Below are 27,852 nucleotides of genomic sequence, written 5' to 3'. Positions count from 1 at the left end.
TATCGTGTGGCTGCACTGTCATCTGTTCATGTGTTCCCCAGGTGTGGGACATTCAGGTTTTTTCTGGCTTGGGGCAGTTACAGAGCTGCTACTGTGAACACCTGTGCGCAGGTTTCTGTGTGACGTGCGTCCTGATTTCATGCCAATACCCAGGAGTGGGGCTGCTGGGTTGTCTGAGTCTCCATTTGACTTTTTAAGAAACTACTAAATGGTTCCCCAGAGTGGCTGCCTCGTTTCACACACACAAATACCACCCCGCCCTACTCCCAGCCTTGTATACAGTTCCTGTCACTCGGTGTCCTTCTCAACACTTGTCATTGTCAGTCTTAAACTTCAGCCACTGGAGTGGGCATGGAGTTGTCTCCAGAGAGTGTTTATTGACTGAATAAGTGAGCAAACGCCCAGAGCAGCCCCAGTAGTCTCACGGCCTCTCCTCATCCTGCTTCTAGACAGTATTTAGGCGCAGGGAGGGGTCCTGGGGCCAGAGTCGGCCCACGTGCACATGCTTGGGTGCCCACATGCCGCTCCCCATGCAAACCCAAGACTGAGCTGTCATGAACCTTCCTGAGCTCAGGTCCTTCCCAGATGCTCAGCCCCCGAGGGAAGGAGCTGGCACTGAGTCCCCAGGTCAAAGGGATGGGGCTGGGTTTCAGCCTGGATCCTACCTGCTCCAACGTCCGAGGCGAGGAGCCTGTCTTAGTCCGCCGGGGGCTGCTGTCACAGGATACCTAGACTGGTTCATAAGCAGCGGACATTTGCTTCTCATGGTTCTGGAGGCTGAAAAGTAACAGCAGATCTGGTGCCTGGTGAGAGCCTGCTGCCTCATTCACACTCCACGTGCCTTCCCACTGCAGGAGGGACAAGGGCGTTCTCTGGGGTCTCTTTCATAAGGGCACTAATCCTATTCACCAGGGCTCCACCTTCATGACCTAATCACCCCAGAGTCCCGCCTCCTAATGCAATCACTTTGTAGGTTAGGATTTAACATAGGAGTTTGGGGGCATGCATTTGGTCTTTGGCAGAGACTCCGGAAGAATTGCTGAAAGACAAATGAGGAAAAAGGGGAGTGAACACAGGTGCTGTGTTTGGAAGCCAAGGATGTGGGAGGGAGGCAGCAGCCCATGCAGCTGGCAAGTGGGTAGGTCTCAGGGCTGGACCACTGGGGGCTGCCACCTGAGTCTGCGGGGCCCCTGGAGGCCCAGCTCTGCCTCTGAAGCCCCTTGTGATCTGTGTTTTGGGAGATGGGGAGTTAGTGCTGGGAGGGGCCTGCCTCCTGTCTTCAACAAAGCTTCATTGCACGTCTCCTGTGTGCCAGGCACCGTCTGGCATGGAGCACCAGCCCCTCCCCTGGTGGAGGTCCGAGGCTGGCAGGAGACATGGCTGGCAGCCCCCAAGGAGCACTTGGGTCCGGGAGGATCTCTTTTAAGGCGGACATTTGAGCAGGGACTCGAGTGATAAGAAGGTGGCAGCCCTGGGGGAAGGGCATAACGGCAGAGGGCAAACAAGCCAAGGCCAAGTCCAGGAGCAGAGAGCAAAGGGGCCAAGAGGAGAAGCAGAGGTTGGCCAGGGCAACAGGATCTGATGGTGTCGTAGCTGCTCTGGCCGCCACAGCAAAGCACCGCAGCTCTACGACAGAAATTTCTTTGCTCGAAGTTCTGGAGGCCAGAAGTCCACGATCAGGTGTTGCCGGGTTTGGTTTCTCCTGAGGCCTCTCTCGCTGGCCTGCAGGTGGCCCCCTTCTCTCTGTGTCCTCACAAGGTCTTTCCTCTGTCTGTGCCCTGGTCTCTTCTCCTGAGGATACTGTTGGAATGGGGCCCACCCACAGGGCCTCATTTTAACTTAATCACTTCTTGAAAAGCCCAGTCTCCCCATACAGTCACATTCCAAGGTATTGGCGAATGGGACTTCAATATGTGAATTTGGGGGACACAGTTCAGCCCATAGCAGATGGCTTTTGCTCTTAGGGGGCGCCTGGGTGAGTGTTGAGCCAGAAGAGACAAGATCTGATTTGCGTGTTAATAGGATCCCTCTGGCGCCAAGGCCAGAGAAGAATAGACTGCTGGGGCAAGTGGCGCCCAGTGAGGAAGCTGCTGGAAAGGCCCGGGCAGGCAGGAAGCTGGGGGCTGGACCTGGGTGGGGGGGAGGCGGGGAGTGGGGTCAGACTCTTGCTCTGTCTGGGAGGTGGGGCCTCTGGGTTGCTCAACGGATCGATTTGGGGGTGAGGGAGGAGATGAGGGGGTTGGGGCCTGGGCCCTGCCCTGGCTGAGGGAGGCACCAGCATGATTCCTTATCCGCTAAGTGCCTACTGTGTGCAGCCCTGCCCCTGCGGGCCAGGCGGGCCCGGCCACGGGGTGTGCTGACTCGGGCCTTCTGCTCCTCCAGCCCTTCCTCCAAACTCCTGGCGGCAGAGCCTGACCCCCACTTGGACAAACATCTTGTGGCCATTTCCGCCTCGCCTGCCCGGAGCCCCAGCCTGGCCTGAACAAACACCCGGGACCTGTGCTTCCGGCCTCAGCTCTGGGAAAAGCCCAACCAGGAGCTGTTGAGGTCAAGCCTGGAGGGAAGCGGGAAGGAGGCACCCAGATCCCGGCATGGGGTCCACCCGCCGCCTCGGGGCCTCCTGCTGCTTCAGCGCTGGGCTTCAGTGTCCCGTCCGGAAAATGGGCCTCATCTCATCCCCTCTGAGGGCTGTCAGGAGGCGGGAAGTGCGCCTAGGCCTGGTGCCAAGGGGTGACACTGCCCACGGGGTTGTGAGAGGCTTTGGCGGGGAGGCTCCAAGGGACTAGAAGGGGCCAGATTTTATCTCCCCTCCCATGGCCTCCCCACTCTTTCCCATTTTCTGGATAGTGTCTCATGGGGCCGCACCTCCAGTCCCGTTCCCGTCGCTGCAGGGCCTCCCGGGTCCCTGTCAGAGACTAGAAGCCAGGCCAGGGGTGTGGGGGGTGGGCAGGACTGGACTCTCCTGGCAATGCAAAGTGTGTAAAAATGGTTGTTGTGAAGAGTGAGCTCCCCGTCCCTGGATGTGTGAGCAGAGGCAGGGAGGTGACCTTGCTAACACTTCCTCCCCATTAACTGCTCCCAGTGCCCTGCGAACTGTGGCAAGTGGGTGGGCAAGCCAGAGGTTTCCCGGGTCACAAAGATCCAGACTGAAATCCCAGCTCTGCTGTGTGACCAGCCCCCCACCCCCAGTACGGATGTGAAGGGGACACTGCTTGGGGACTGAGACAAATGATGAGGTCCGGGCACCAGCACCCCTAGCACTCAGGGAGGGGCGGTGTGGGCGCGCACAGAGGTATGTGTCTGCTCCATGGCCCCAGGGCACCAGATCTCCTGTCTGGTCCACCACTCAACCCCCTACTTGAACATTTTGCCAGATAAAGCCTCCCCCAGCTGGGGTTTGATTTTGATTTTGTTTTTGTTTTTCAGGCAGGATCTGCGAGCGGAAACAATGGAATTAATGTGTGTGAGATTTTTTTTCCCCCCTCTTTGGAGCAGTTTCTCCTCATCTGAGAGCTATGGGGTTGGAGTCCCACCTCCTGTTCCGGGCTTTGGAGGAGCCACCCGGAGAGGATGCGCGTGGGTGGGGGAGGTCAGGGAGGAGAGATCTGGGTGGGGAGGTGAGAGGGAAGGGCCAGGAAGGGCCAACAGTTGGGAAAAATGTGATGTGCTCCTTCCAGCCTCTGGGTCTTTGCACAGGCTGTCCCCTCTCAACCCCTGCCCCCATTGGTAGCCCCACTGAGATCAAGCGTTGTCTCTCCAGGAAGCCCTCCCCTGACCTCCCCTGCCAGGGCTAAACTGGTATCAGCACCTTTCTGCTCTCATTAATCTACACTCCATCTTCCACTGTGGGCTGGTCTTGTTGATTTACAGCCCTCTTCTCTGCACCACTATGGTCCTCACTGTCTGCTCGGGGATCTTGATCTGGGAGGGAGAAGGTAATTGGGGAGAAAGCAGAGGGGGAGTCGGACTCAGATGGGAGGCCACAGGGTCGGGGTAAGGCGTACAGGCACAGAGTGGGTATGGATGGGACAGGGCACAAGGGCTGGACTCCGACGACCCTGGCTATGTCACTTCGGGCAGTGAGTTCTCCCTGAGCCTCAGTTTCCTTCTCCGTAAAATGGGGATAACAGCACCACCTGGCGGAACTAACTTGAACTGCCCAAGGGCAAGGCCCAGGAGGCGCCCGGCAGGTGCTTTAACCAGCCCAGCGAGGGCGGGAGCTGGGGTTGGTGCCGAGGTGGTCTGATGTCTTGGCTAGGAGGCTGCAGGCCTTGGAGGCGACAGCGGAGCCCCAGACCCATAATTCACAGCAGCCCACTCAGCTACTGGTGCTAAAAATAGTGCGACCACCCCCCTCCTGCCTTCTCCCGGTATCCTCTGCGAGGGGGCCAAGGGTCCTGCAAATGGAAGTGAATTATGGGCGAGAGGGCGTCTCAAAACTACCGTAAATCACGCTGTGACTGTAGCTTTTAAGAGGCTTTTCTGAGGCTCCTCACTTAACCTCTCGGCCCCTCCCCCAATCACGCGGAGACAGCGCTGGGTGGGCACGAGGGGATCCAAAGGGTCAGGGCTCCGGCTCCCCGTGCCCAAGCCCCAGTGGTGGCCTTGAGGTCCAGTGACGAGAAAGGGATGGGAATGGGGACACAGGAGGCAGAGGAACGCACCTCCGGGCCAGATAAACTGCGCGGCCCGTCACTTACGCATGTGCGTGGCACGGAGACCGCCCGACGTCTGTCCGTCCGTCCAATAGCAGCCCCGCGCGCGCACGCGCCCCGCGCGCTGGCTCCGCCCAGAGTCAATGCTCCATGGCGGCCGGAGAAACTGAGGCACAAAGCAGGGCTTGACTCAGCAAGTCGCGGAGCTGGCGCTCCACCAGTGCTGACTTTCAGAGGGGTCTGCGGACCACCCAGGTGAGTCCAGCCCTGGAAGTTGTGTCTGACGGGAGGGTCTGGGGTGGGCAGTCCTGCTGGCCCTTCTTGGGTGGGTGACCCCGGCCAGGTGGCCAGCTGTTCTGAGCCTCCGTCACTCCACTGCAGTGGAGCTGAGTCTGTCCCTCTGGGCCATGGGGCGGCGACAGGTCCAGGGCAGGGCTGAGGCAATCTGAGTGCCCCTCACCTCCAGGCCCCGCGGCCCCACCACCCTTCCCTTTATAAGTGCACCTGTGCTTTTGGCCTCTGATTCCCAGCAAATATCGACCAGCACCCACATCCCCCAACCCCATAGCACTTGTCCTGTGCTTATTTTTAACACCAATAATACACATTCTTTGATGAAACTTAGAAAATTTTGAAAGAAAATTTTCAACCCCCCACCCCTACCCAGAGGTCATAACCCAGAAAAGCATCCTGATCCTGCCTCTCCCTGACTCTGTGACCCCGGAGGCACACCCTCAGTGGCAGGGCCTCAGATGCCCATGGATAGCTGCTCGGTGCGTCCAAGCCCAGGTGCTGGGGCTGGCGCTCAGGCCATGGAAGCCCTTGTTTCCTTTAGGGGCAGCGGGTGCCCAACTCTGCCTATGGCGTGGAGAGGGAAGTGAGAATGGAAGGGCAGGGATGGGGGTGATGTGGGTCCAGCTGAGGAAGTGAAAGTTCGCCTGAGCACCCCCCACCGCTGTCAGGGGTGACCACAGCGGGCCAACACAGCCCCTTGTCCCAGATGGACGTTCACAGGTGGTGCCCTGGCCAAACCATCCTTGGGGTCCCTGGATGTAAGGTGGAAGGGGTCCCCTGGTCCCCAGCCCAGGGAGCCCCAGCTTAGGGGACCATCCCAGCCTCAGACGCCTGACTTTGACTCTTTGACTCTGGCCTGGGCAGTCAGGCCTCTTGAATGAGGATGGGGAAATTGGGGCCAGGGGCAGGGGACTTGCTTGGTCCTGTTTTCAGGTAGAGACTGAAATGGGACTAAAATCCAGACAGGGCCTCAGACACCTGCCCCAGACATTCTTGGTGGCTGCCTCCGGGCCAGTGCTGGTGTCCCCTGAGTCTCCTGTACCCTCTGAGAGATCCATGGTCACACAGAGCTGGGTTCAAGTCCCACGCTATCCTGTCTGTTTACGTGGCCTTGGCAAGTCCCTGCCTCTCTTTGGCCTTCTGTAAAGCGGGCCCGTAGACCCTGTGCTCGCGGGGCCGGGGGAGGCGCAGTAAATGAGATAAGTGCAGGCCCTGGGCTGGCCCAGGATGGCTGTCGGTTGGGTTGGGGGGTTTTGGTATGTGGCCGCTCCACCGACCCCAGGTGTGGTGGGACAATGGGCTGGTGGCCGCATCTGTGCTGACCTCATCTGCTTCCGCTGGGGCCCCTCAGGGCCGCCTGTTTTGCTGGGGAGAGGGTCTCTCCTCCTATCCTCTTCCTCCAGGCCTCCTTCCTGCTTCCCGAGGTGCGGCCGGCCCTTCCGTCCGGGCGCTCATCAATCGCACCCGAGGTGCGGAGCGTCTGGCCGGCCTTCTTGGCCATGACTCACTTCCTGTTTCCCGGAGCTGGAAATAGCTTCCCCTGGACGCTGGGCAGGCGCTGGGGGCTCCCTCCCTGGGCAGCCGTTCAGCGTCTCTGCCGTGCACCCACCACTAAGTCTGTGTTCTGTTGGACGCCACACCAGCCCGAGGGCTTGTTCAGTGCTCACTTAGGGATAAGAGCACCTCCTGGGGGTCTCACCCTGGGGCAGCAGCAGTGGACAGGCAGATGGGGACCTGCCCTTGGGTGTCTGCAGACATTAACCAAAGAATGCCCCAACTAGGGTGCCCACAGCCCTGTGCAGGGAGGGTGCGGGGTCTCAGAGGCTGTGGACGAGGCAGAAGGGACAAGACTTTACCCCAAGAGCATTTGCAGGGTTTCAAGTTTTAGGAAAACAGCATGAACAGCTTTGCAATTTGAAAATGTCCCTCAGGCTGTTTCAAGGAGAAGTGATTCCAGGAGAGGCAGGAGGGGGTGAGGCTCGGACCGATGAAGTTGTCTTAGACCGATGAGAGGTGACTGGGGGTGGCCTCTGGATGGGTAGGAGGAGGGGATGGGGTGTCCGGGCGCCTCCGGGGTTCTTTGAGTGCAGCGCGGTGGAGGACTGGGCTCCGTCAGGCCATGCCACGCATTCAGTCCGCGACTTTGGTCACTTAACTCTGCCACGCCTTCCTTCCCACCTGCAAAATGTGTGTAATAAAAAGGGCCTCCCTCGCAGGTTGTCACTGTGAGGAATAAACACCATAATCCCTGTGAGGCTCTGGGAACAGTGCTCCCTGGAAGCCTCAATAAACATTAGCTGCTTTTATTCCAAAAGGCTTTTTCTGCCTTGTAGGTCTTGACCTGCTGTGTGCCAGGGGCTGTGAGGGGGTCCCAGAGTGCAGCTGCTCCCCCGTTTTGCAGATGGGGAAGCAGGCGGGGGAGAGGAGGGCTCTGCCTGAGGTCCCACAGTTGGGAAGTGGGGAGGCAGGAAGGCCCCCCTAGCCTCCCATGCTGCGTGAGGACCCCAAAGTGCCCCTCCCCTGCCTGTGGCCCTGAGCTAGGGGAATGGAGGTGACACTGGTGCCACTGTCCTGTGACTTTCAACCCAGCCAAGTCACATCCTCATGGGAAAAGCTGTATTTTAGACTCACAAACCGTCCCCAGGGCAGGCGAGGGGTATCAACCTTCCTTGGCGGGTGGGTGAGAGCAGGTGGGGACATTAGCAGGAGGGGAGGGGAGCTGTATGGAGTGGTAACAGCCAAGAAAGTGATGGGAGAACATTGTTCGCCTCTCTCATTCATTCATTCATTCACCCACCCTCATGAGCTGCTTTGTGTCCAACCTTCTGCCTGGTGATTTGAGGGACACAGGTACCCCCACAACAAGATGCAGCTCCTGAGATGCACCCTGGCTGGTAGGGAAGCCAGAGCAAAGACACATCGTCACCAAATGTAGTTGCGCTGATGGTGGCAGCCTGGGGTCCTGGGAGCCCCCTTCCAGCCTGGGAGATCAGGGAAGGCTGCCTGGAAGAAGAGAGGCCAAAACTGAGTCTTGGAGACACCCTGGGGACTTAGCCAGGGGGACAGAGTCGGGAGGGAAGTTCAGCGCATGGTGAGACTTAATCTGCACACTGGGACCTCTGGGACTGCTGGGCCTTTGGGACACAGGTTCCAGATAGGGGTGGGGGAAGCCTGCGGGGAAGTACGGGCGAGGAACAGTGGTTCATCCTGAGACTCCGGCTGTGGTCAGTGGACGCTGCTCTTGAGTAAGCTGAGGGATGGCGTCACCCAAAAGTCCCTAAAGAACTAGTTCCAAGTTCCTCAACAGAAGGGACTTTGGCTCGGCTGAGTAATTACTCACAGGCTGGCCTGCCCAAGGTTAAGGGCTGGACCATCCAAGGCCAGAGGCAAGACCATCCAAGGCCAGAGCCTGGGCCACTCAAGGTCAGAGGCTAGACAACACAAGGCCAGGCTGAACCCTACAAAGCAGAGATCCGGCTATTGAAGGCTGATTGTAAAAATCAGTTTCAGGAGGAAACCCTCTAGCAGCGCTGGGGGCAGGAGCACCAGGATCCCAGTGTGAGCCACACGTGGCCCTGGCAGCCCTCGTGACATCCCTCAGCTCAGCCTGTCACACACAGACCTTTGCCTGTACCTCCTCCCCGATGTGCACCCAGACCAGCATCCTGTGCACCTGACCCCGACGTGCACACAAACACGGTGCGCACAGCCCCCCCACCCCGCTGTGGGGAAGCTCATGACTCAGGCGGCCCTGTGGGGCCCCTGCGGCCTCGCCTCTCCCGGCTGCGGGCCCAGCCCCACCTTCCCCGGGCAGCTGTCTGTGAGAAGGCCCTGCCCCCTCAGAGCCGTGGGCCAGGGTGCTGCGCTCCCCACCTGCCAGCGTGCAGACAGGGCAGACTCTGCACCCAGTGACCAGGGAGGCCCCTGTGGCCAAGAGAGGCCCTTTGAACGTAACACCTCCGAGAGCCCCCACCGATCTGCTGGTCCCCCGCTGCTCTCTGACTCTGAAAGAGGAACCCCTGGTTGGTGAAGCCCGAGGCCTCGGAGCTCCCTCCCCTCACCCCATTGCACAGCCTGGTCCCCACCTTTGGCTGTCTCCCTCCCCTACCTCTGCCTCCCCCAGTCAGGCCCCTGCTGTCACCTCCCTGGGCATCTGCAGAAGCACCCTCCCGGGCCTCCCTCAGTCATTCTCCTCCTTCCCCACTCCATCTGGGAGCCATCTCCTGCCTCCTGGACTCACGGCAGCCAGAGGCTCCCCCAGCGCTGCCCAGCCCTCCAGCCCCGGCAGAGCCCCCTCACCTCTGTGTCCTGCCCCTCCAGGGCCCGCGGGCTGCTCCCTCCAGCCTTTGTCCTTGTCCCCTTGCGGGACAGCTCTCCCTGCAGCATCCTGCAGATCTCACTTACAGCTCACTGCCTCAGGGAAGCCCTTGTGGACCCCAACATGGGCTAAAGCTCCCTGTGAGAAACCCTCCGGAACCGCTTGGTATCACCTTTCGTAGGACCTGCGGCCTTTGCGGTTATGTAATTATATGAGTTACTTGATGGAAGACTGTCTCCCCTATGAGGCTGGGCTGAGGATGCGGACCATGCCTGTAGGGCTCCCATAATGTCCCCCATACCTGGCACATAGCAGGTGCTTGGTCAGTGGTTGTTGAATGAAGGAAGACCTCTGTCCTAGCATTTTATTCACCCAGGAGAGGGCAGGACCCTCAGAACTACCCAGGGAATCGGGTGTGAGGGGTCACCCTGAGGGCCAGTGGGTCTCCCAGGCTGAAGTGCACAGAGCAGGATGGCCTGCTGTGGCCTGGTTTTGTGAAGCTGGGCGGTCAGTGTGGCCATGTGGACAAAACAGGGGTCAGAGAGGCCCCTTTGGGAGAGTCTGTCTGGCATTGCCCAGGAAGGGGTCTCCAGCAGCAGAGTGACCATCCTGTCTGCCCGGCAGATGTCCTGGGGTGGTGATACAGCCATCCATCCATCCCAGCATTTAGGGATAGTGACTGTGTCCCATGCTGGAAGACCTCCCAGGCCACTGGGGAGGACAAACGCCCTCGTACTGTGTGGTAAGCAGTTTGATGGGAGGAGCTCCTAATACTGCTTCAGGGCTCAAGGAAGTCTTCTCAGAAGAAGGGCCATTTAGACTAGGCCTTGAGGGATGCCTAGGAGTTCACTAGAAAAGACTTTCCGGAGGAGGTGACATTTGGGCTGGCTCTTGAGGGGGTGCATGCAAGTTGACCTAGAAAACAAGAGAGGAAACACATCTTCTCCGGATGCTGGGTTCTCTTTAGGGACTCCTGTCCGCCACACAGCTGGTGAGATCTGGGCCCTGCTCATCCACGCCAGACTCTTGCATACACCTTGTGTGTGCCTGAATGGGAGGGAGCATCTCGTTGCCCTGTCCTGGAGCCGTGAGGTTCATCCAGTTGTTGTGTGCGCTCAGCATGGAGCAAGCGCTCAGCTGGAGTGGGAGGGATCTCAGAATCGGTTCAGTTCCAGGCCAGGTCTAGGGAGCACCTACTAAGCGCTGGACTCCAGGGAGCCACTGAGGAAAAGACCCAGTGCTGCCCTGAGCAGAGACCGGACATCACTGGCCAACTCTCCTCCGTGGGCAGATGCATCATCCCATTTTCCAGAAGAGAAAACTGAAGCCCAGAGGATGATGTAGTCTAGAGGGGGCAAAAGGGTCCTGAGATGAGGCCCTGGCTGCAGAGGGAGGAGGATGGGACAGAGAGAAGAGCTGCCCCTGTGGGCACCTGACGAAAACCCAGGCAGTTCGGGGATCCATCTAGCTAGGGCAGGGCACGGGCATAACTTTCCAGAAGCTGGAGTTGGTGGGGGGAATGGTAGCAGCAGCAACATCGCCTCCGCATCAGTGGCTTTAATAATAAATGTCATTGATTATCTATTGTGAGTCAGGTGCTGGCTCCACGCTCTCTAGGGATTATCTCATTTGATTCCCACAGCCTGGAGAGGTGGGGACTCTTAGACCCATTTCACAGGTATGGAACCTGAGACCCAGAGAGGCAAAGGGACTCACCCTGGGTCACACAGTTGGGAAGCAGAGGGTGGGGATCTGAACTCAGGTCCCAGGACCACAGGATGGCAACTCGATAACCTTGGCTGGACCCCACTCCTGGAGAAGATTAAACAGCCAAGCCTGAAAATTCCAGCTCCACCTTGAGCAGCTGGGTGGCCCCAAGCAAGTCACTTCCCTTTTCAGAGCCTCGGTCTCGTCCTCTGTCAGTGGACCTCATAGTCCTGCCGTGTGAAAGATTGTGTTGGAGACTCAGTAATCCTGTGGGGGCTCCTGGCTCAGCTGTCCCTTTCCCCAGGAAGCCTGCCTTCTTTGCTCCCACGGGCCTGGTTGGCAGAATGCTCCTCTGTATATCCTCAGGGCATTGAGACTGCTGTGTCCCAGAGCATACAGTAGGTGCTCATTCAGTGTCCAATGGAATGAGCATGGTCAGACAGGCCTGGGTTCAAATCCAGGACCATGGCCTTGCCTCTCTGAGTCTCAGTTTACTCATGCATCAAATGGGGTCAGTAGCACAGACCTTCAGTGGTTTTTACCAGGGCTGGCTGAGAAATGGCTGGTGCACAGTAGGTGCTCAGCCCACATCGCTCCCTGTCCTCTCAGATCTGGGCTTTCCCTTGTCTCTGCGGCTCCATTCGTGGACCACCTACTATCTGCTCAGGGATCACCTGCCCCCCAGCCTGCCCCAGCAGCTGTCCCCTGGAGATGGCAGCAGCCCAGGAATGTGGGTGGGGTCCCCCGGGGCGGCCCTGCACCCCCCCCCCCACTGCTGCTGGACAGAGGCCTCAGTGTGGAGCTGCTGGGGTCCTTTCACGGGCCCAGACCCATGACTGGACGTCTGAGAATGCCGCCCATTATCCGACTCACAGAGCACAAAGGGGCCACGCGGGGGCTCGGCAGGCCAGGCGCCCGGGATGGGTGCAAGGGGGCTCCGGGTCCCCACCCCAGCTTGCCGCCTGCTGCGTCCCCACCGCAGAGGGCAGGGATGTGCCCAGAGTCAGGAGAAGGCGTCTCCCACACGCAGGAATGAGAACCATTTCCTCCAGCCCCTCAGGGAGACAAAGACAGAACCGAGTGGAGGAGCCGTCACAGGCAAGGACAGGCCCCCGTCCTGAGCCCTGAAACCAGGCCTAGAAGGCCACCCCTGCCTCCTGCCCATCCTGCCCCTGGGGGGCATCCAGTGGGGGAAGCGGAGGGAACATTCCAGAACTCTGAAGCAGGCTAAACCCCCTGGTCCTTCGCAGAGTCTGCGGTGGGGAAACACCAGCTCTCTAGCTGAAACACAGCAGCATGGTGGGTGCTGTGTCTCCCGTCGGTGCTGCCGCTCGGGTCACCCAGCCCCTTGAGGGCCACTCCAGTAGGACGTGGTGGCAATGACAGGAGACCCAGTGTGGCAGGACAAAGCTGGCTAGAGAAGAGGCAGGGGTCACTTCGGGCTACCCCTCTGCTGTGTGACCTCAGGCAGGTCTCTAGGCCTCTCTGCACCTTGGTGTCCCAGTTTCTGAGAAGAGGGGAGGGAGGCCTGGTGGAGGGCTAATGACAGGAAGTGATCTTGTGCCTTTGTGCCTTTGACGGCACTGGCATGGACGCCCCGTCTCAGTGGCAGCGCCGTGAAGATGGAGGGCATCATTATCTGGGTGTGGGGGGCTCTCCCAGGAGGGGTACAGACTATGGATTCGAGGAGCCTAGGAGAGAGGACCCTGTGAGTCAGAGCTGGAAAGTCAGTGGACACCCTCCTTCCTGACATGCTGGACCTGTGACAAGTGTATGTTTTTCCATCCTCACAGCAGCCTGGTGAGAGGGACCATGCTCCCCTTTTCCAGATGAGGAAGCTGAGGCTCAAAGAGAGGTGGGGCCACCATGGTCACCCAGGTGGGTAGGGGCCGACCTGGGCCTGGAACTCAGGTCTCCCAGCTCCAAGGCAAGAGGCAGAGGGATGCCACGGCCCAGAGCAGGGTTTGGAGGCCTGTGAGCTGTGCAGCTGTGGGCAAGTGGTGACACCTCCCTGACCCTCAGTGTCCCTGTCTGTAAAATGGGGCTGATAAAACCCACCTCTCCGGGTTGCTCCCAGGAGGACATGAGACAGGCAGAGTCCCAGAGGAACTGTGGCTGTGGCTCCTGGCACCATCAGGGCCCACGCTGGGTTACCGAGCTGTCCCGAGTACTCTGTTCCTGTCATCAAGGCGTTGCAGGAGCAGGCAGTGTGTCACTAGCACTTCCTTCAAGGAAAGCCTTCGCTGAGGCCAGGCCCAAGGGACAGGAGGCCAGGGGCCCCCTCCTCCCTGCGCAGCCCTGGCCTCACTGTTATTCTTTCCAATTGAAGAAGGAAAACATTTCCTCCTCCTCCTCGTCCTCACGGCTCTGCCCTGGGCAGCCCGAGGGCCGGGCAGGGACGGGGCAGGGTGGGGAAGCCCCCACCCAGGTGGCGGTGAGAGGCCAGGTCACCCACCCTGGGGCATCCAGGCAAGGACCTGCCCCGTCTGGGCCACTGTGTCCCCAGCTCCAAAGGCACTGGATCAGATTACTGTTTCCCAAATTTCAAGTGTTTTGTGCCACTTGGGTTATGACCTACTGCATATTTGTCTTTAAATTAACTCACATTTTAAAAACTTCGATAAATGCATTTACCAAGCAAGCTTTACATCATTATTGTACTTGGAAAGCCAGTATCACTTGGCAAAAGCAGAAAGTAACTGTAAATATTATAAAGAAAACAAAGAGCTGAGTAAATTCTAGAATGCTGCGCCTGAGACCTCCTCTCTATTAAAAATGAACAATGACAAATGTTAGCAAGGCATTGAAGACACATTAGCCCCAGAGAGAGAGCTTCTCCTTGATAGAATCAGAAGTCTTGAGCAAAAACTGAAAAGGGCCTGAATCACAGAGTGAACCAGGTTAGCTGGCAGTCACTCCAGGGTTGGTTAATCTGGATTAGTTAATTCAAAGTGAGTTAATGCTGGTGCCGCCTAACTTGCCCTCCTCGGTACCATCCATCTCCCCTTCTGGGAGGAAACCCCTCTGCCTCTTAGCAAGGTCAGGGAGATGTGGGTTCTTCCGTTCATTCGTTCCTTTCTTCATTCTCTCAGCCCACAGTAATCAGCACCTCAGTAGGGCCGTGGCAGCCACCCTGACCCATCCTGGGCTGCGAGAGCTCCCAAATGATGGGCGGAGGCAAGAAAGCGTACGATCTGGAGACAGATCTGTGTTCAAATCCTCACCTTGCTAATGCCCCCCCCCAGTGTCTCCATCTGTGAAATGGGTTCAGTGACCTCTGCCTTGTCAGTTGGTTGTGAGAATCGCATGAGATTGCATGGAGCAGTGATGGGCACAGTCGTTTGCCCTTGGTGGACACTGGCTCTGCTCGCTGCCTTGGGGCCCTGATGGGCCATCGCTCAGTGTAAGGGGAAAAGCTGGCATTTGCCTAATGCCTGCCATGTGCCCATCACTGTGCTTTCTGGCACCTTACGTTCTTCACATCTTATAACCTCCCAGGGCTGGTGTGCTATATGATTGTCCTTGTTGTACAGACAAGAAAACTGAGGCTCAGAGAGGGCAAGTGCCTTGCCCTAGGCCACACAGCACTTCCGTCTACAGCTTATGCGAAGACACGTGGACCGTGGCTGTGCCTTCTGTGGCTCACCTGACGCTGCATACCCGCAGCTCCCCGCAGCTCCTGAGTCCCAGCGCTCAGTTGGGCAGGTAGTTTGTGTCCAGAGTGGCCAGAAATGGAACCATCCACTGTGTGCCAGGCTGAGCTGCGACCACACAGAGCATTATCCTCAAGGCTCAGTGGGGGGAGCTGCAGGATGTGGCAAGATGAGCCTGGAGACAGGAAGGAAGCTGGGAGGGGCCAGAGGGGGAGAGGTGGGTGGGAGATAGGGAGGCAGAGAGACAGAGACATGGAGAGAAAAAGAGATACACACACAAAGAGACAGAGTGTGGAAGGGTGGGGGGAGAGACTGGGAAAGAGAAAGACAAAGAGAGAAACCGGGAGGAGCAAGAAGACAGACAAAACCAGAGACAGGGTGGGGAAGGTTCGAGATTAGACGGGGAGGGAGATGACAGCTGGGTGATGGGGGAGGGCTCTGGGGAGAGGTTGAGTGAGGTCCACTGAGGCAGCCTCCTGCACCCCTGCAGGGCACCCCAGTCCGCTCATGCTGATGGCAAAACACGAGTCCTCTCCACCTGGAGATGCAGGTGCAGACGTCAGTCCTGTCCAGCTGTACCCTGAGTGGCCTTGAGCCCCAGCGGTGGGGGATGGGGTGTCAGAAGCAGAGCCTCTGATTTCCTGTGTTGAACACTCCTGGCTATCAAAGCAGTGGCCCAACAGACAGAGGGCTTGGAAAAAGGCCCACGTGATGGGCAAATGCTGATGGCAGGAAGGCGAGGGTGTTGGGGTGAGGGAAGTGGGGGATGGCTGTAGGCCTGGCCTTTCCTGCCTACACCGTGGGGCACAGAGAAACCCCCAGCCTTCCTTCCTGGCCAGGTGGGGACAGGTGAGGGAGGCCAGGCCACTGTCAGAGCCAGGACCATGGGCACCTGCCACGTGAGCCCCCTATTCTGAGAGGCCGTGGGGCCGGGGAGAGTTGGGGTGATGTTCGGAGCCAACAGACTTGTGAGCTCCGCATCCATCTCGGGTTAGTCCCTTCACCTCTGAGACCTCAGGCTCTGAATCTGTAAGGTGGGACAGTAGTCGTATCAGCCTCAGAGGGCTGCTGTGAGGAGAAAGGGAGTCAGGACACGTGAAGGGCTTGGCAGGGTGCCTGGCAGTGGCCAGACCCATGGATGCTGTCACCCAGGCTCTGTGTTCCTGTTCTGGTCGCTGCCTGCCTCGGCCCTGGTGCCTACCTGCTCCTCTCAGTTGAAAGGAGAAGCTGGCCCAGTGCCAGCTGGCCTGCGGCTGATCTTCCTGATCCTCCACTAAATCTGGGAGGATTTTAGGTCCTTCCAGAGTCCCGAATAAGGTGGGTGGAGGATGGCTGGATCTCCAGAGGAGGCAACTGTGGGCCTCCTGGGGCCATCACGCCCCAGGACCAGCGCCTCACCCTGGGTGTTTTCGCGGCTCAGCACAGGCCTGGAAGAGTTCCTCTCCACGGTCCCCTGATTTATATGTCTGACCCCTGAGCTCTGGTCTCTGTACCTGCCACTTGTCAAATCCCTTTTGGGGCTGCAGTTTGGGGGACAGATCGTGGGATCCGAGGGGGTGGTGCCCCCTGTCCCGCTGACCCTAGGGGTGTCCAGGCCCTTGGGTCGAAGGCCTGGACAGTGCTCTGTGAAAGGGAGTGGAGTGTGAGGTGGGGAGGGGCTGGCGGGATTGTGGGGTTCAGGAAGGCAGAGAGGGAGAGTTGGGGGTGGACAGAGGTGGAGGAGATAGGAGGTCAGAGGGATGGAGAGAGAGACAGAGCATCTGAAGGGGAGGCGCAGAGGGAGCCAGGAGAGACGACGGAGAGAGCCGGGGACAGAAGAGCAGAAGGAGAGAAGAGGGAGAGAGAATAACGCGGAAAACTGGGCGGCTAGGGGGGCGGTGGGGACAACACAGACGGGAGGGAGAAGGAGAACCAGAGACAGAGAAAAGGGGAGACAACACCCTCGGAGTTTGGGTGGGGGGCGGGCCACGCAGACAGAGACAGGGAGACAGAGACACACAGAGGAGAGAGAGACGGGAGAAAAGAGGAAGGAAAAAATAAAACAAGCCCGAGAGACAGGCCAAGTAGCCAAGAGGTGGAAAGAACTAAGGCAACCAGTGACGGAGGCAGAGGCAGCGCCGGGAAAGGAGCCTCGGGCCGCGGGCGCCTAGCGGGAGGGTCCTGGAGGGTGCGGGGCGGCGAGAGCCACCGACAGCAGAGCGGGTGCCGGGCGGCCGGAGGGCGGGGCGGGGCGGGGCCGGCTGGAAGCCGGGGGCGGGGGCCCGGGGCGCGTGGGGAGGTGGGCCCGGGGCGGGAGGGGGCCCGGGGGCGGGGCGCGGCCGGGCGGGGCGCGGCGCGAGGGCGTGTCTGCAGCGGAGCCGCCCCCGCCCCGCCCCCGGGTTGCGCGGAGCCGCTGAGCCCGGCCGGGGCGCCGGGGCCGGGGGCGGCTGGCGCGGGCAGGAAGCGCCTCGCGGCCCGGGCCCGCCCCCCGCCTCCTGCCGCCTCCGGGCTCCCGGCTCCCGGCCGCGCCGCGCCCCATGCACTCGCCGCGCCGCGCAGCCCGCGCACGCCCGGATGGCTCGTCGCGCCGCGGGCGGCGCACCCCTTAGCGCCCGGGCCGCCGCGGCCAGCCCCCTGCGGCCGCGCCCGCCATTCCGGGACCCGTCGTGCCCGCCGCTGCTGCTGCTGCTGCTCCTGGGGGCGGCGCGGGCCGGCGCCCTGGAGATCCAGCGCCGGTTCCCCTCGCCCACGCCCACCAACAACTTCGCCCTGGACGGCGCGGTGGGGACGGTGTACCTGGCGGCCGTCAACCGACTCTACCAGCTGTCGGGCGCCAACCTGAGCCTGGAGGCCGAGGCGGCCGTGGGCCCGGTGGCCGACAGCCCGCTGTGTCACGCCCCGCAGCTGCCTCAGGCCTCGTGCGAGCACCCGCGGCGTCTCACCGACAACTACAACAAGATCCTGCAACTGGACCCTAGCCAGGGCCTGGTGGTCGTGTGCGGTTCCATCTACCAGGGCTTCTGCCAGCTGCGTCGGCGGGGCAACATCTCGGCGGTGGCCGTGCACTTCCCGCCAGCCGCGCCGCCGGCGGAGCCGGTCACCGTGTTCCCCAGCATGCTGAACGTGGCGGCCAACCACCCGAACGCGTCCACCGTGGGGCTGGTCCTGCCCCCGCCCGCAGGCACCGGGGGCAGCCGTCTGCTCGTCGGCGCCACGTACACGGGCTACGGCAGCGCCTTCTTCCCGCGCAACCGCAGCCTGGAGGACCACCGCTTCGAGAACACGCCCGAGATCGCCATCCGCTCCCTGGATGCGCGCGGCGACCTGGCCAAGCTCTTCACCTTCGACCTCAACCCCTCCGACGACAACATCCTCAAGATCAAGCAGGGCGCCAAGGAGCAGCACAAGCTGGGCTTCGTGCGCGCCTTCCTGCACCCACCGGACCCGCAGCCAGACGCCCAGTCCTACGCGTACCTGGCGCTCAACAGCGAGGCGCGCGCGGGTGACAAGGAAAGCCAGGCGCAGAGCCTGCTGGCGCGCATCTGCCTGCCCCGCGGCGCAGGCGGCGACGCCAAGAAGCTCACTGAGTCCTACATCCAACTTGGCTTGCAGTGCGCGGGCGGCGCGGGCCGCGGCGACCTCTACAGCCGCCTGGTGTCCGTCTTCCCCGCGCGCGAACTGCTCTTTGCGGTCTTCGAGCGGCCGCAGGGGGCCCCAGCGTCACGCATGACCCCCGCCGCTCTCTGTGCCTTCCGCTTCGCAGACGTGCAAGCCGCAATCCGCGCAGCGCGCACCGCCTGCTTCGTGGAGCCCGCACCCGACGTGGTGGCCGTGCTCGACAGCGTGGTGCAGGGCACCGGGCCGGCCTGCGAGCGCAAGCGCAACATCCAGGTACGCTCAGGTAGCGGGGGTGCCGGGGACCATCCCAGGGCGCCGGAGGAAGAGTGTGCGGGTAACTGGACAGGTTTTGCACTGAGCAGGTCGCAGGTGTGAGCGTGCGGGGGCCCAGATGTGCGTGTATGGGTACCCGAGTGTGTACTCTGGGCTACAGGTTCATTTTCGGTATCTTAGGCATACTCGCGAGGGTACAGATGTCAGCGGAATCGGGGGCACCGGCATGAATATGGCCCAGGTGTGCGCTAGGTTACAGGTACTCACACCTAGGTGTTCATGAGGGGTCTGGGTTGTGGATGGGTACACAGGTGTGCGCTGAAGAGAGCCAGAGGTTTATATACATCCCAGGTGTGCACGTGAGGGTCAAAAGAACGGGCTGAGCAAGTGAGTGCAGCGTCTGACCAAAGGTGTGTTCTAGGCTGGCTGTGTGAGCCCATCAGGACTGCCTTTGGGAGTTGGCACATGTATGTGCAGGTGTGGCAGGTGCGCAGGGAGGCATGCACCAGGGCCCTGCAGATGTGTGTGGGGGCTGGCAGCAAGATGTGTGCCCCACACTTGTGTGTCACTGAACTGGGAACATGCACCAGACATGGGGGCTGCAGGGAAGGTGATAGCACTTGTGAAATGCTTCCTAAGCGTATCACATTGGTGTAACTCTAGGTTTTAACAACAGCCCTCTCAGGTAGGCTCTGTTCTCATCCTCATTTCACAGATGAAGAACCTGAGGCACAGAGAGGTTAAGTAACTTACTTAAGATCACACAGCCAAGAACTAGCAGAGATAGGATTTGAATCCAGGCTGAATGACCTCAGCATCTGTGATCTTAATGCCACCAAGCCTTTGCTGCCTTACAGCCATGGAGCTCAGAGTGTGTGTGTGTGTTGGAGGAGTCTCGGTGGCTGGGGTGGGGAGGTGCCGGTGCCGGGAGAGTGGAGGGAGTTGAGCAGGACTGTGTGCAGCACCGGGGAGGCCCATGGAGCTCACGAGGGAATGAGGAGAGCCAGGTGTAGGGCCGTAGGCAGCTGGGTGGGAAAAGGGCCCAGGTGTCTGGGGTTGGGCAGGGGTGAGGGGGGCCAGGTTGGGGGATCGGGGTGTGAGTTGATCTTGGGGGGGATGTGACACAGGGGTGCAGGAGGGAATTTTGTGTGGTTCCACTTAAGGAAGTACATCAGCAAGGGGTGACTTCTTCAGGGGGCCCTGGGAGGAAGGTCCCTGTGCCTTGTCCACACTCTCCATCCCGGGCTGAGTCTGGGGAGTTTGTTTCAACCCCAGCCTTGGCCACTCCCCTGGGAAGCCTTAATCTCTCCCTCAGCAAAATGCAGAACTCAGCCTTCCCCTGGGGATTACAGAGCTCTCCTTGGGACCAGATCCCCAATGGCCCTGCCCCATCCTTTCTGCATGATCCTCAGGCCCTGACAAGAAGCTCATGAGATTCATTATCCTCTGTGGGTGTGCCCAACACTGGGGCTTTGAGAAAACACAGATTCCTTCGCCCGCAGCTGGGCCCCCGCACTGCCCACCACCCGGCTGGCTAGCTGCCCTGAAGTAGAGGTCGCAGGTGGGTGAGCAGGGCACACTGGCCCTGGAGCGGCTCTGCCACCCGCCGGGGGCCGCCCAGCACCGTGGTTGGGACATCCACCATTCCCCTGCCCCCTCAAGAGCCACATCCCCGCATGGGCTATCTTCTGTGGCACAAGCTTTTGTTTCCAGGAGTCTCAGGGCTGGAGGAGGTGAATGGGGAGTCAGCCCCTGCTTGATGGAGGGGAGACCTTGTCGGCAGGGCCGAGGTTGGGTCAGCCCCTGGGGCCTTCTTTGGACCTTTCCAGGCCTGTGTGTCCATCCAGGCCCTTGGTGTGAGGCGATCTGTGGGATTCCTCAGGCCACCACGTTCTCCCCTCCCCCTCTGGCAGGAACCGTCCTGATTCCCACGGTCCCTCGTCCCCAGCCTGGCCTGGTGCAGTGACTCACTCTGCTGAAGGGGGCTGGGGCTTCCCTTTCCTTAGGGGGCAGGGCCTCTCCAGGGACACAGTCTCAGGGACAGAGTGGCCAAGGGCCTCCTCCCCACCCCAAGGTGGGGTGGATCCTGGCCCTCCTTGGCCACCCTCCCTGCATCCCCCCTCCTCCCCTCCCCTGTGCCTGGCTGTGGGCACAGGCCAGTGCTGCTGAGCAGTATCTCCCAGAAGTGTCCAAGGCCCCAGGTCTGGGCCCCTGGCAGCCTCTGGTTGCGGGGTGGGTGGGTGATGGTTACTCTTGCTCCAGGCTGTTGTCAGTTACAGGCTAAGAACTTGGACTCTGCACCCTGGGTTAAATCCTACTCTGTCACTTCCCAGCTGTATGACCTTGACAAGTGACTTAACCGCTCTTAGCCTCAGTTTCCACGTCCGTAAAGTGGGGACAATGAAAACACATCTCTATGGATTGCTAGGGACTGAATGAATTAACTAACGTAAAGCACTTGCACCTGGCACGTCATGAGTGCCTTGTAGATGCCCGCTGCTCTTGTTCTTACTGCCCCAGGAGCCTTATTAGCACAGGTCTGGGCTTGGTCCTGGACAGCAAATAGTGAGTGACCTATTTGGTTTGTCCTGCAACAGTAAAGACCCTACCTCTAGCCCCAGATGGAAGCCTCAGTAAACATTTCTTAAGCCCCTACTGTGTGCCCAGCCCTGTGCTATGCTCTGAGGACCAATGGTGACTCCCTCAGTTTCTGCTCTCGGGGATTGTGCACATGGCCAGGCACTTACAGCCCAGAAGGATGGGTGCTATGATGGGAGACCCCGGGTAGAGGGAGCCCAGAGAGAGGCATCCAGGCCTCTGGGGGACATGGTAGCAAAGCAGAGGCGATGGATGAGCAGGAGTCGGCCATGTGAAGCTGGCAGGAGGAAAGGTCCAGGCAAAGGGAACAGCCTGTGCAAAGGCCTGGGGGTAGGAAACAGCAAGGCAGGCTGGGGCAGTGAAAGGCGGTCAGTGTGGCTGGGGCCGGGGGTGAAGGGGTAGGCGGGGGGCATGAGTGGGGGCGGGGGAGGAGGGTAGGCCTGCGGTGTGGGTGCAAGTGCAGGTAGGCTGTGTTGTGAAGTCAGGACCGGGTCCTGGGGACATGGGGAGCCATGCAGGGGTTTAGCCACATAAGTGATCTGATCTGAACCAGCACCTCAGTTTCCTCCTCTGTAGAGTGAGACCAATCATCCTAGCACCGACCTCACGGGAACTAAGGGAGGGACTACCACAGGTGAGCAGCTAGTAGGTGCCCGGCACAGGCATTTGCAATGACTCTGATTGTTTTCAATATAAGCAGTTTGGAAAGCCCTTAGGTGGCTGGTGAGAAGGAAAGATGAAAGGCGGGGGAGTCGGTGGGAAGCTGGTGCTACCTTCCAGGCGAGAGATTCACTTCGTCATTTGCAAGTATTTTTTGAGCGCCTACTGTATGCCAGGCTCTGTGGCAGGTACTGGGGGCGGCCAGCCAGGCCCATGCTCAGGGAATGTGGCGGGCCGGTCTGAGGGCGCAGAGGGAAGCCAGGGCTTTGGGACAGATTCGGAGGCCGGGGTGTAGCCTGAGAGGTAGGGGCGGACGGGATGGAGGAGAAGGGAGCCGCCCAGTCTGGCCCAGCGTTGGGGTGGGAGTTGGGGTAGGGGTGCAACGGGGTGCGTACTGGGGCCTGGGATCCCCTTTCCTTCCAGCCCCATCTGGCCAGACTTCGTCAGCACCAGATGGCCTCAGTGGGGATGGACACGGGGGACAGGATCCTGCCCTTCCTTCTCTTCTCCAGGGATATCTGACCCCCAAGCAGGGCGGCTCAGCGAGGCCTCTGGAAACCAGCCTTGTGCTTTTGCTCCACGGCCCCAGCCGGGGCGGTCTTGGGTATCTCCCCGCCCTGCAGGCTCTGTCCCCTGCTCTCCACCTTAAAGATGGTGAAGGCGCTGGGAAACCTTTCCCCCCGCAGCCTTCAGAGGGCCTCCACTTTGTCCCTAATTGTTTCTGGCATATTTGGGGCCTTTGGCCTATTTCGAGAGAGACAGTGAGTGAGAAAATCAGCCACCGTCGTGTGTGGCTTGGGTCCCTTTCCTTAATTCACGTCTGAGGTGAAAGTGAGTTGGGAAGTTGGCGTGTGGTGTCGGTGGGGAAACTGAGGCACAGGCCCACCCAGGAAGGTGAGGGTAGTCCAACTCCCTTCCTCAAGTCTTTCTCCTCAACCTATGAATGACCATAATGTTTGCACTTCTAAATTGAAAGGAAAACTGACAGGGAAATGTTAATGTTTTATTTTCAAGGTGTCTTTTTATAGTCAAGGTGGAGAAAAAACCCTCAGGCGGTTTTAAACTGGCATGCGGTGGGTGGGTGTCAAGAAGGCGTTTTCTGAACCAATTTAGGGGCTGAAATGCTGGGTGGAGGTGGAGGGAGCCAGGTTCCAAGATGGGCTTTCAGTTTGGAATTGGGCTGGGGGTGGGGAGTGAGATCCCCGTGGCCGAGGGTATGAGCAGAGATACTTGTGCGACTTAGAAGGGGATTCTGGCAAGATTGGCCAGGACGACCTTCTAGCCTAGAGAGACAGACAGGTCTTGGGCCAGGAGACGGTTGACGTTCCTCCCTACCCTGGGAATGTCATCAGTCTTGACTGCCAGGTACAGGAGGGTAAGCAGTGTGACCCAGGGTGAGTCATTTACCTCCTCTGGGCCTCATGCTTTCTCACTGTAAAATGGGACAGCATCTCCTTCTGAGGATGTGGGCAGATTGAAATCTCACATGAACTGCCCAGGAAACAGCAGGTAGAGGTGTAGTACCAGGAGAAAAAAAAAAGAAAAGTGTGCTCAGTCTGTGGAACATCCAGGGGGGCAGGAAGCACTCAGAGGAGGGAGGGTTGGGCCCTTGGAGGAGATGGGACAGAACCGGGTCCTGAAGATGAGCTGGTGTGTTTGGTGCCTCCCAGCCGAGCTCAGAGGTGGGGGAGGCACAGAGAGCGGGCCTGGCGTTGCTGCTGTGACGGTGCAGACGCTGAGCATCTGGTGGACCTGAGGGGTGTGTGGACGGTGGGGTGGGTGCCCTCTCTCCAGGCCTGAATAACAGCCATCACCGAGCCCTCAGTTCTGAGCAGGGATGCTGTGCGACCCCTTCACAAGCACCAGTGCGTTTGATCTTGCAGCACCCCCACCCCCCACCCTGTGAGGCAGGAAGCACTGTGATCCCTAGTTTAGAGGTGGGGAAACTGAGGCCCAGGGTCTCGCAGCTGGTTAACAGAAGTAGGGGGCTGCAGACTGGCTGTGGAGTCCGCCCTGGCTGAGGGCTGGTGTTAGCTGTGGACTCTCAGCTGGGGGTCCTGCAGTGACCCCCATCCCATGGAGATTTGGGCGGGGCCCTTTGTACAGAACCACCTCTGTGATGGCACCTCCACACAGGCGTGGAAACTGGGAGCTGCCGCTGCAGTAACTCAGCTCCCAAGCTGGGTGAGGCTGACTAGGGCTTCTGCAGAGGCCGGCCCAGAAGTTGGGGGCTGGGGCTGATTGGGCCTCTTGAGGGAGGCAGGGGGGCAGGGAGGCACCTAGTTGTGTTCATCTCTGAAAAGGTGATTGGGAGCTCCCCGGCCCTTTGGGTGTGAGAATGAGAGATGTAATCAGTTTGAATGACTTGACAAATTGCTTTCAACACGGACCCCCGCCCTGACCATGCTGGGTCCTGGGGCTTGGCAGGCCACCTCCGGGACAGCACCTCACTGTCCAGCATTTGCTAGGAGGGTGGAGAGTTTATCATGGTCTGGCCACGCCCACAGTTAAGCCTGTCACACCCAGGCATGCCCAGGGTGAACCCTGGCGCCAACTCCCTGGATTCAAATCCTAGCACTGCACCTTCCTAGCTGTGGCCTCCGGCAAGTCGCTTACCTTCTCTGGGCCTCCATTTCCCCATCTGTAAAGTGGGCTCAGCACAGAAAAGAACAGGGCAGCCTGGCGTTCGGCGGAGGCTGCGTGTGCGGCGGCCGCTGCAGAAACACCCTCTACAGGAGTCTCTCTGCCCGCTGCCATGGCTGCTGGTTTTCACGGAGGGTAAGGAGACAGGCCGGGTTCCAGTCCTGGTTGCTAGAGGGTGGAGAACAGACACCGTGTATACGGAAGACCGCATGAGGCCTGAGCCCCTGGGGGGCATGATGGGTCCCTTCCCCTTTCTGGACCTCAGTTTCCCAGTCTGAGTTGGGCTGTGGGGTGGCAAGAAAGCCCTCACTCTGTCTCCAGAACAGCTTCCATCAGCATTGTTATTTTACTGTTGTTTTTTCCTGGGAGCTTACTCTGTGTTGGGCACTTTGCAAAAACACTTTACATATAGTGTGTATCTTTTAGGCACCCCCAAAATGGAATGGGGTGACTGCTATCCCTAGTCTACAGAAAGGGGAAACAGAGGCCCAGAGAGGATAAGTGACTTGCCTGAGGTCACACAGGGGTCAAAGGTGGAGCAGGTGTCTGGCTGCAGGGCCTGTGCTCATCGCCTTTGCTCCTCGGTTCCTCTGAGAACACTGACCGAAGGGGTGTGAGCCACAGGGGCCCTTGAGGTCACAGTGGGAAGGGGTGAATGGGACCATTTTAAAGGTAAAGAAACTGAGACTCATGGATCTTCCCCTGCTATGGCTGTTGTGGGGAGTAGTGATATCCTGCCAGTGAGGCCTGCAGAGCTGCCGAGCCCCGTGCCCAGCATGTCCCAGGCTGGGGTCGGCCCCCCTGGTACTGGGCTCCTGTGCCCCAGGTCTGCAGCCATCTCCATCTTTGCCCACCAGAGCCCAGACCTCCTGGGACACATCTCCTGCCAGTCTGTGCTGCTGGTGGAGGGTTCTCTGGAGTGTGGCAGGGAGGGGGCTCAGCTGTGTTACATGGCAGCCCCTCGAAACCGATGAATCAGACCCCACCCCTTCCTCCAGGAGCCCCCAGACCATCAACAAGGAGATAGCAACAGAAAGTACACCGTAGCCGGAACTGCTCACTGACCAGCCTCATCTGAGGGAGTCAGGGAAGGCTTACTGGAGGAGGGGGACGTTGGAGCAGGACTTTGACAGATGGGGCTGGGGAAGGCATTCCAGGCAGAAGACACAGTAGGAGCAAAGGCCCAGAGATATGGTAGAACATGGTTTGGGTAGCAGGCAGAGATGAAGCTGAGAGTATGTGAGGTCTAGGGTGCAGGCCAAGGATTTGGACGCTGTCCTGTGGGCTGTGGGGAGCCGGCAAGGCCTTGAGGGAAGAGTGAGACATAGTGATCTGGTTTTACAAGGGACCTTGTGGCTGCTGGCCCCACAGTAGTCCTGCCAGGTGCTGGCTGGAGCAGGAGGCTCTCTCCCAGAGCCCCCACTGTGGCTGGACCAGGTGACTCCCCAGGGCCTCTGCAGCTCTGCCGGCGGTGTGGGGATTGCCATGGAAACCAGCTGGTCCCCATGTGGGGACAGGCCCAGAAAGTCTCCTGGCACCAGCCACGTGGATTTGGATCCTGGCTACCCCCAGAGCTCGGCCGTTTTCTTCTTTCCAAAGCCCGTGTTGGGCCAGGGCCGAACCCAGCAGGCCTCCCAGAAGGGCCCCTGCACCGCCCACTCCCGCTGATACTCGATGCCACTGAGATCTGCCGAGATCTGCCCGGCCAGCAAGGCTCGCCCCGCCCAGCCCACCATCCTTTCCTCTGAAACACGATAAATCACGCGCTGCGGGGAGGAAGCTCGCAGCTCCATTACGAGGCCCAGCGGGGCCCCAGTGGGGCGTTAATCATGGAGTGCTCTCTGCTCTGATCGGTAAATAATGGGGGGGCTGTGGGCAGAGGCCTTGAGGTAGAGGCGGGCGGGGAAAGGAGCTAAACAGGGATCGCTGGTCACCTCTGCCCACTGTGCCCCTCTCAGAGCTCGTCTGCCATCTGTATTTGGGGTGATTGAGCCCACTAGAAGTGGCCAGAGCCTTGATAGGCCTCAGTTTCCCCAACCTGCAACCCAGGGCCTTTCCAGCCCCCGGCAGCTATTGGCAGTGCCCGACAGAGCAGTGGGTGGAGGGACTGTGGGTTAGGACGAGGATTCTCGAGCCAGCCTGCCTAGGACTGAGGCTCATGTCTGACTGTTCTGGCTGTGTGACCCAGGGCAAGTCACGTCACCTCTCTGTGCCTCAGTTTCCTTGGCTGTAAAGTAGCAGTAACTTACGAGGGTACGGTGAGAGTTAAATGAGGTTGTACAGGCAGAGGGCTCTGCACAAAGTAAACCGTGGCTACTTATTGTGTATTGTTGATTCTTCTGTGTTGTTACTATAAAGCTGTCCCTTCCCGACTTGGGGATGATCTCTGAACTGGCACATGAGCAGCTAGAGAGAGGGCCCCCTGTCGCCTCTATGTCCAGCACAGGGGGACCCTGCCCAGAGATGTTTGCTGAGGGCCCATGGGCTGTGGCCACAAGCTGTTGTAAGAGGACTCTGGCACTGAGGCCAGCACTCCCAGGGGGCCGCGAGAAGGGTGTGAGTTCCAGTCCCCAGGGCCCCTCAGCCCAGAGGAGGAAGGCCGAATTTCCCCAGGAGAGGCAGCTGTGCTCTCAGCTGCTCCTGCCTGCGTCCCTTCAGGGGAAGAAGCTGGGACTGAAATGTTCCAGGGTGAGGAGGGGCTGGCGCTGTGGCTCTGCCACCGCCCCCCCCCCCCCCCCCCCCCCGTTAGAGCTGGCGGGAGGGAGCGGCTGTTCCCCGGCCAGGGAAGAGTCCCGCTGCCCATCCCACACTGCGCTCCTCTGGGACCCAGGGGGAGGGCTGGAAGCGGGGCCAGGCCGGGCCGGAATGAGAAGCAGCTCCGAGAAGGGGGAGCTGGGTGTCTGGGGGCCGCGTCCAGCTAACAAAACAACGGCTGCTTGAGTCAGCGGCCGCAGCAGCCGTTCCCATGCCGGCCTTGAGCAGAGCACGCCCCGGCCCGAGCGCCTAGCTCCCAGCTCCCCGTCCCCCTGTCAGGGCAGTGCTGCGGATCCAGCCTCAGATGCTGGACCTCGGGGAGTGGTGGAGTGGCTGGTCCTGGGGGCCCTCCCATCCTCGGGTGTCCCCGAGCCTCTGCCCGACAGCCTGCGGAGCTAATTGGGAACATTTGTTGAACATCTGCAGTGCTTGGTACTGAGGGCTGCTGTAAGCTGAATCTCTATGATGTGTGCAGGGATTGTCCCCATTTTATAGGTAAGAAGACTGAGGCTCAGTGAAGATTGGGCAACCCACAGTGAGTTAAGAGCTATGAGACTTGGCATGTCAGGAGCCTCAGTTTCTCTGTCTGTTAAATGGGAACACAATGAGGGTATGTGCTCGGTGCTTGAGCCCAGCAGGTCTTCTGTGCAGCCAGGGCTCGGACCTCAGCCTGGGGGCTGTCCCTCCCCACTGTGTTCGG

General features: G+C 59.8%; 1 protein-coding gene and 1 long non-coding RNA gene across 5 annotated transcripts in view; one reads left to right on the top strand and one right to left on the bottom strand.

The window, feature by feature from the left end:
• Nucleotides 1-5,869: 5,869 nt before the first annotated feature.
• LOC116657225 lies at nucleotides 5,870-16,939 on the bottom strand. Of its 2 annotated transcripts, none has more exons than XR_004312291.1 (3): nucleotides 8,823-16,939; nucleotides 7,747-7,952; nucleotides 5,870-7,172 (listed from the first exon to the last, which is right to left on the bottom strand). It is a non-coding gene; the product is annotated as an uncharacterized LOC116657225 (long non-coding RNA). The 2 variants fall into 2 exon arrangements; XR_004312290.1 differs by having other exon boundaries at nucleotides 5,870-7,127.
• Nucleotides 16,940-17,066: 127 nt separating this feature from the next.
• PLXND1 (plexin D1) overlaps nucleotides 17,067-27,852 on the top strand; it is a 49,035-nt gene continuing 38,249 nt past the window's right edge. Inside the window, exon 1 of one of the 3 annotated variants that reach the window (XM_032459016.1) lies at nucleotides 17,067-18,497. In XM_032459016.1, coding sequence (XP_032314907.1) covers nucleotides 17,181-18,497 — 1,317 coding nt within the window. In that variant the 5' untranslated portion in view covers nucleotides 17,067-17,180. The remainder of the gene's footprint in view (nucleotides 18,498-27,852) is intronic. The other 2 variants (XR_004312289.1, XM_032459015.1) reach the window with 2 other exon arrangements.

Source organism: Camelus ferus, chromosome 17 (genome assembly GCF_009834535.1).
Source record: "Camelus ferus isolate YT-003-E chromosome 17, BCGSAC_Cfer_1.0, whole genome shotgun sequence".
NCBI classification, from domain to species: domain Eukaryota; kingdom Metazoa; phylum Chordata; class Mammalia; order Artiodactyla; family Camelidae; genus Camelus; species Camelus ferus.
Note: the sequence above shows the minus strand (reverse complement) of the source record. Positions and strands in the feature narration are given on the sequence as shown.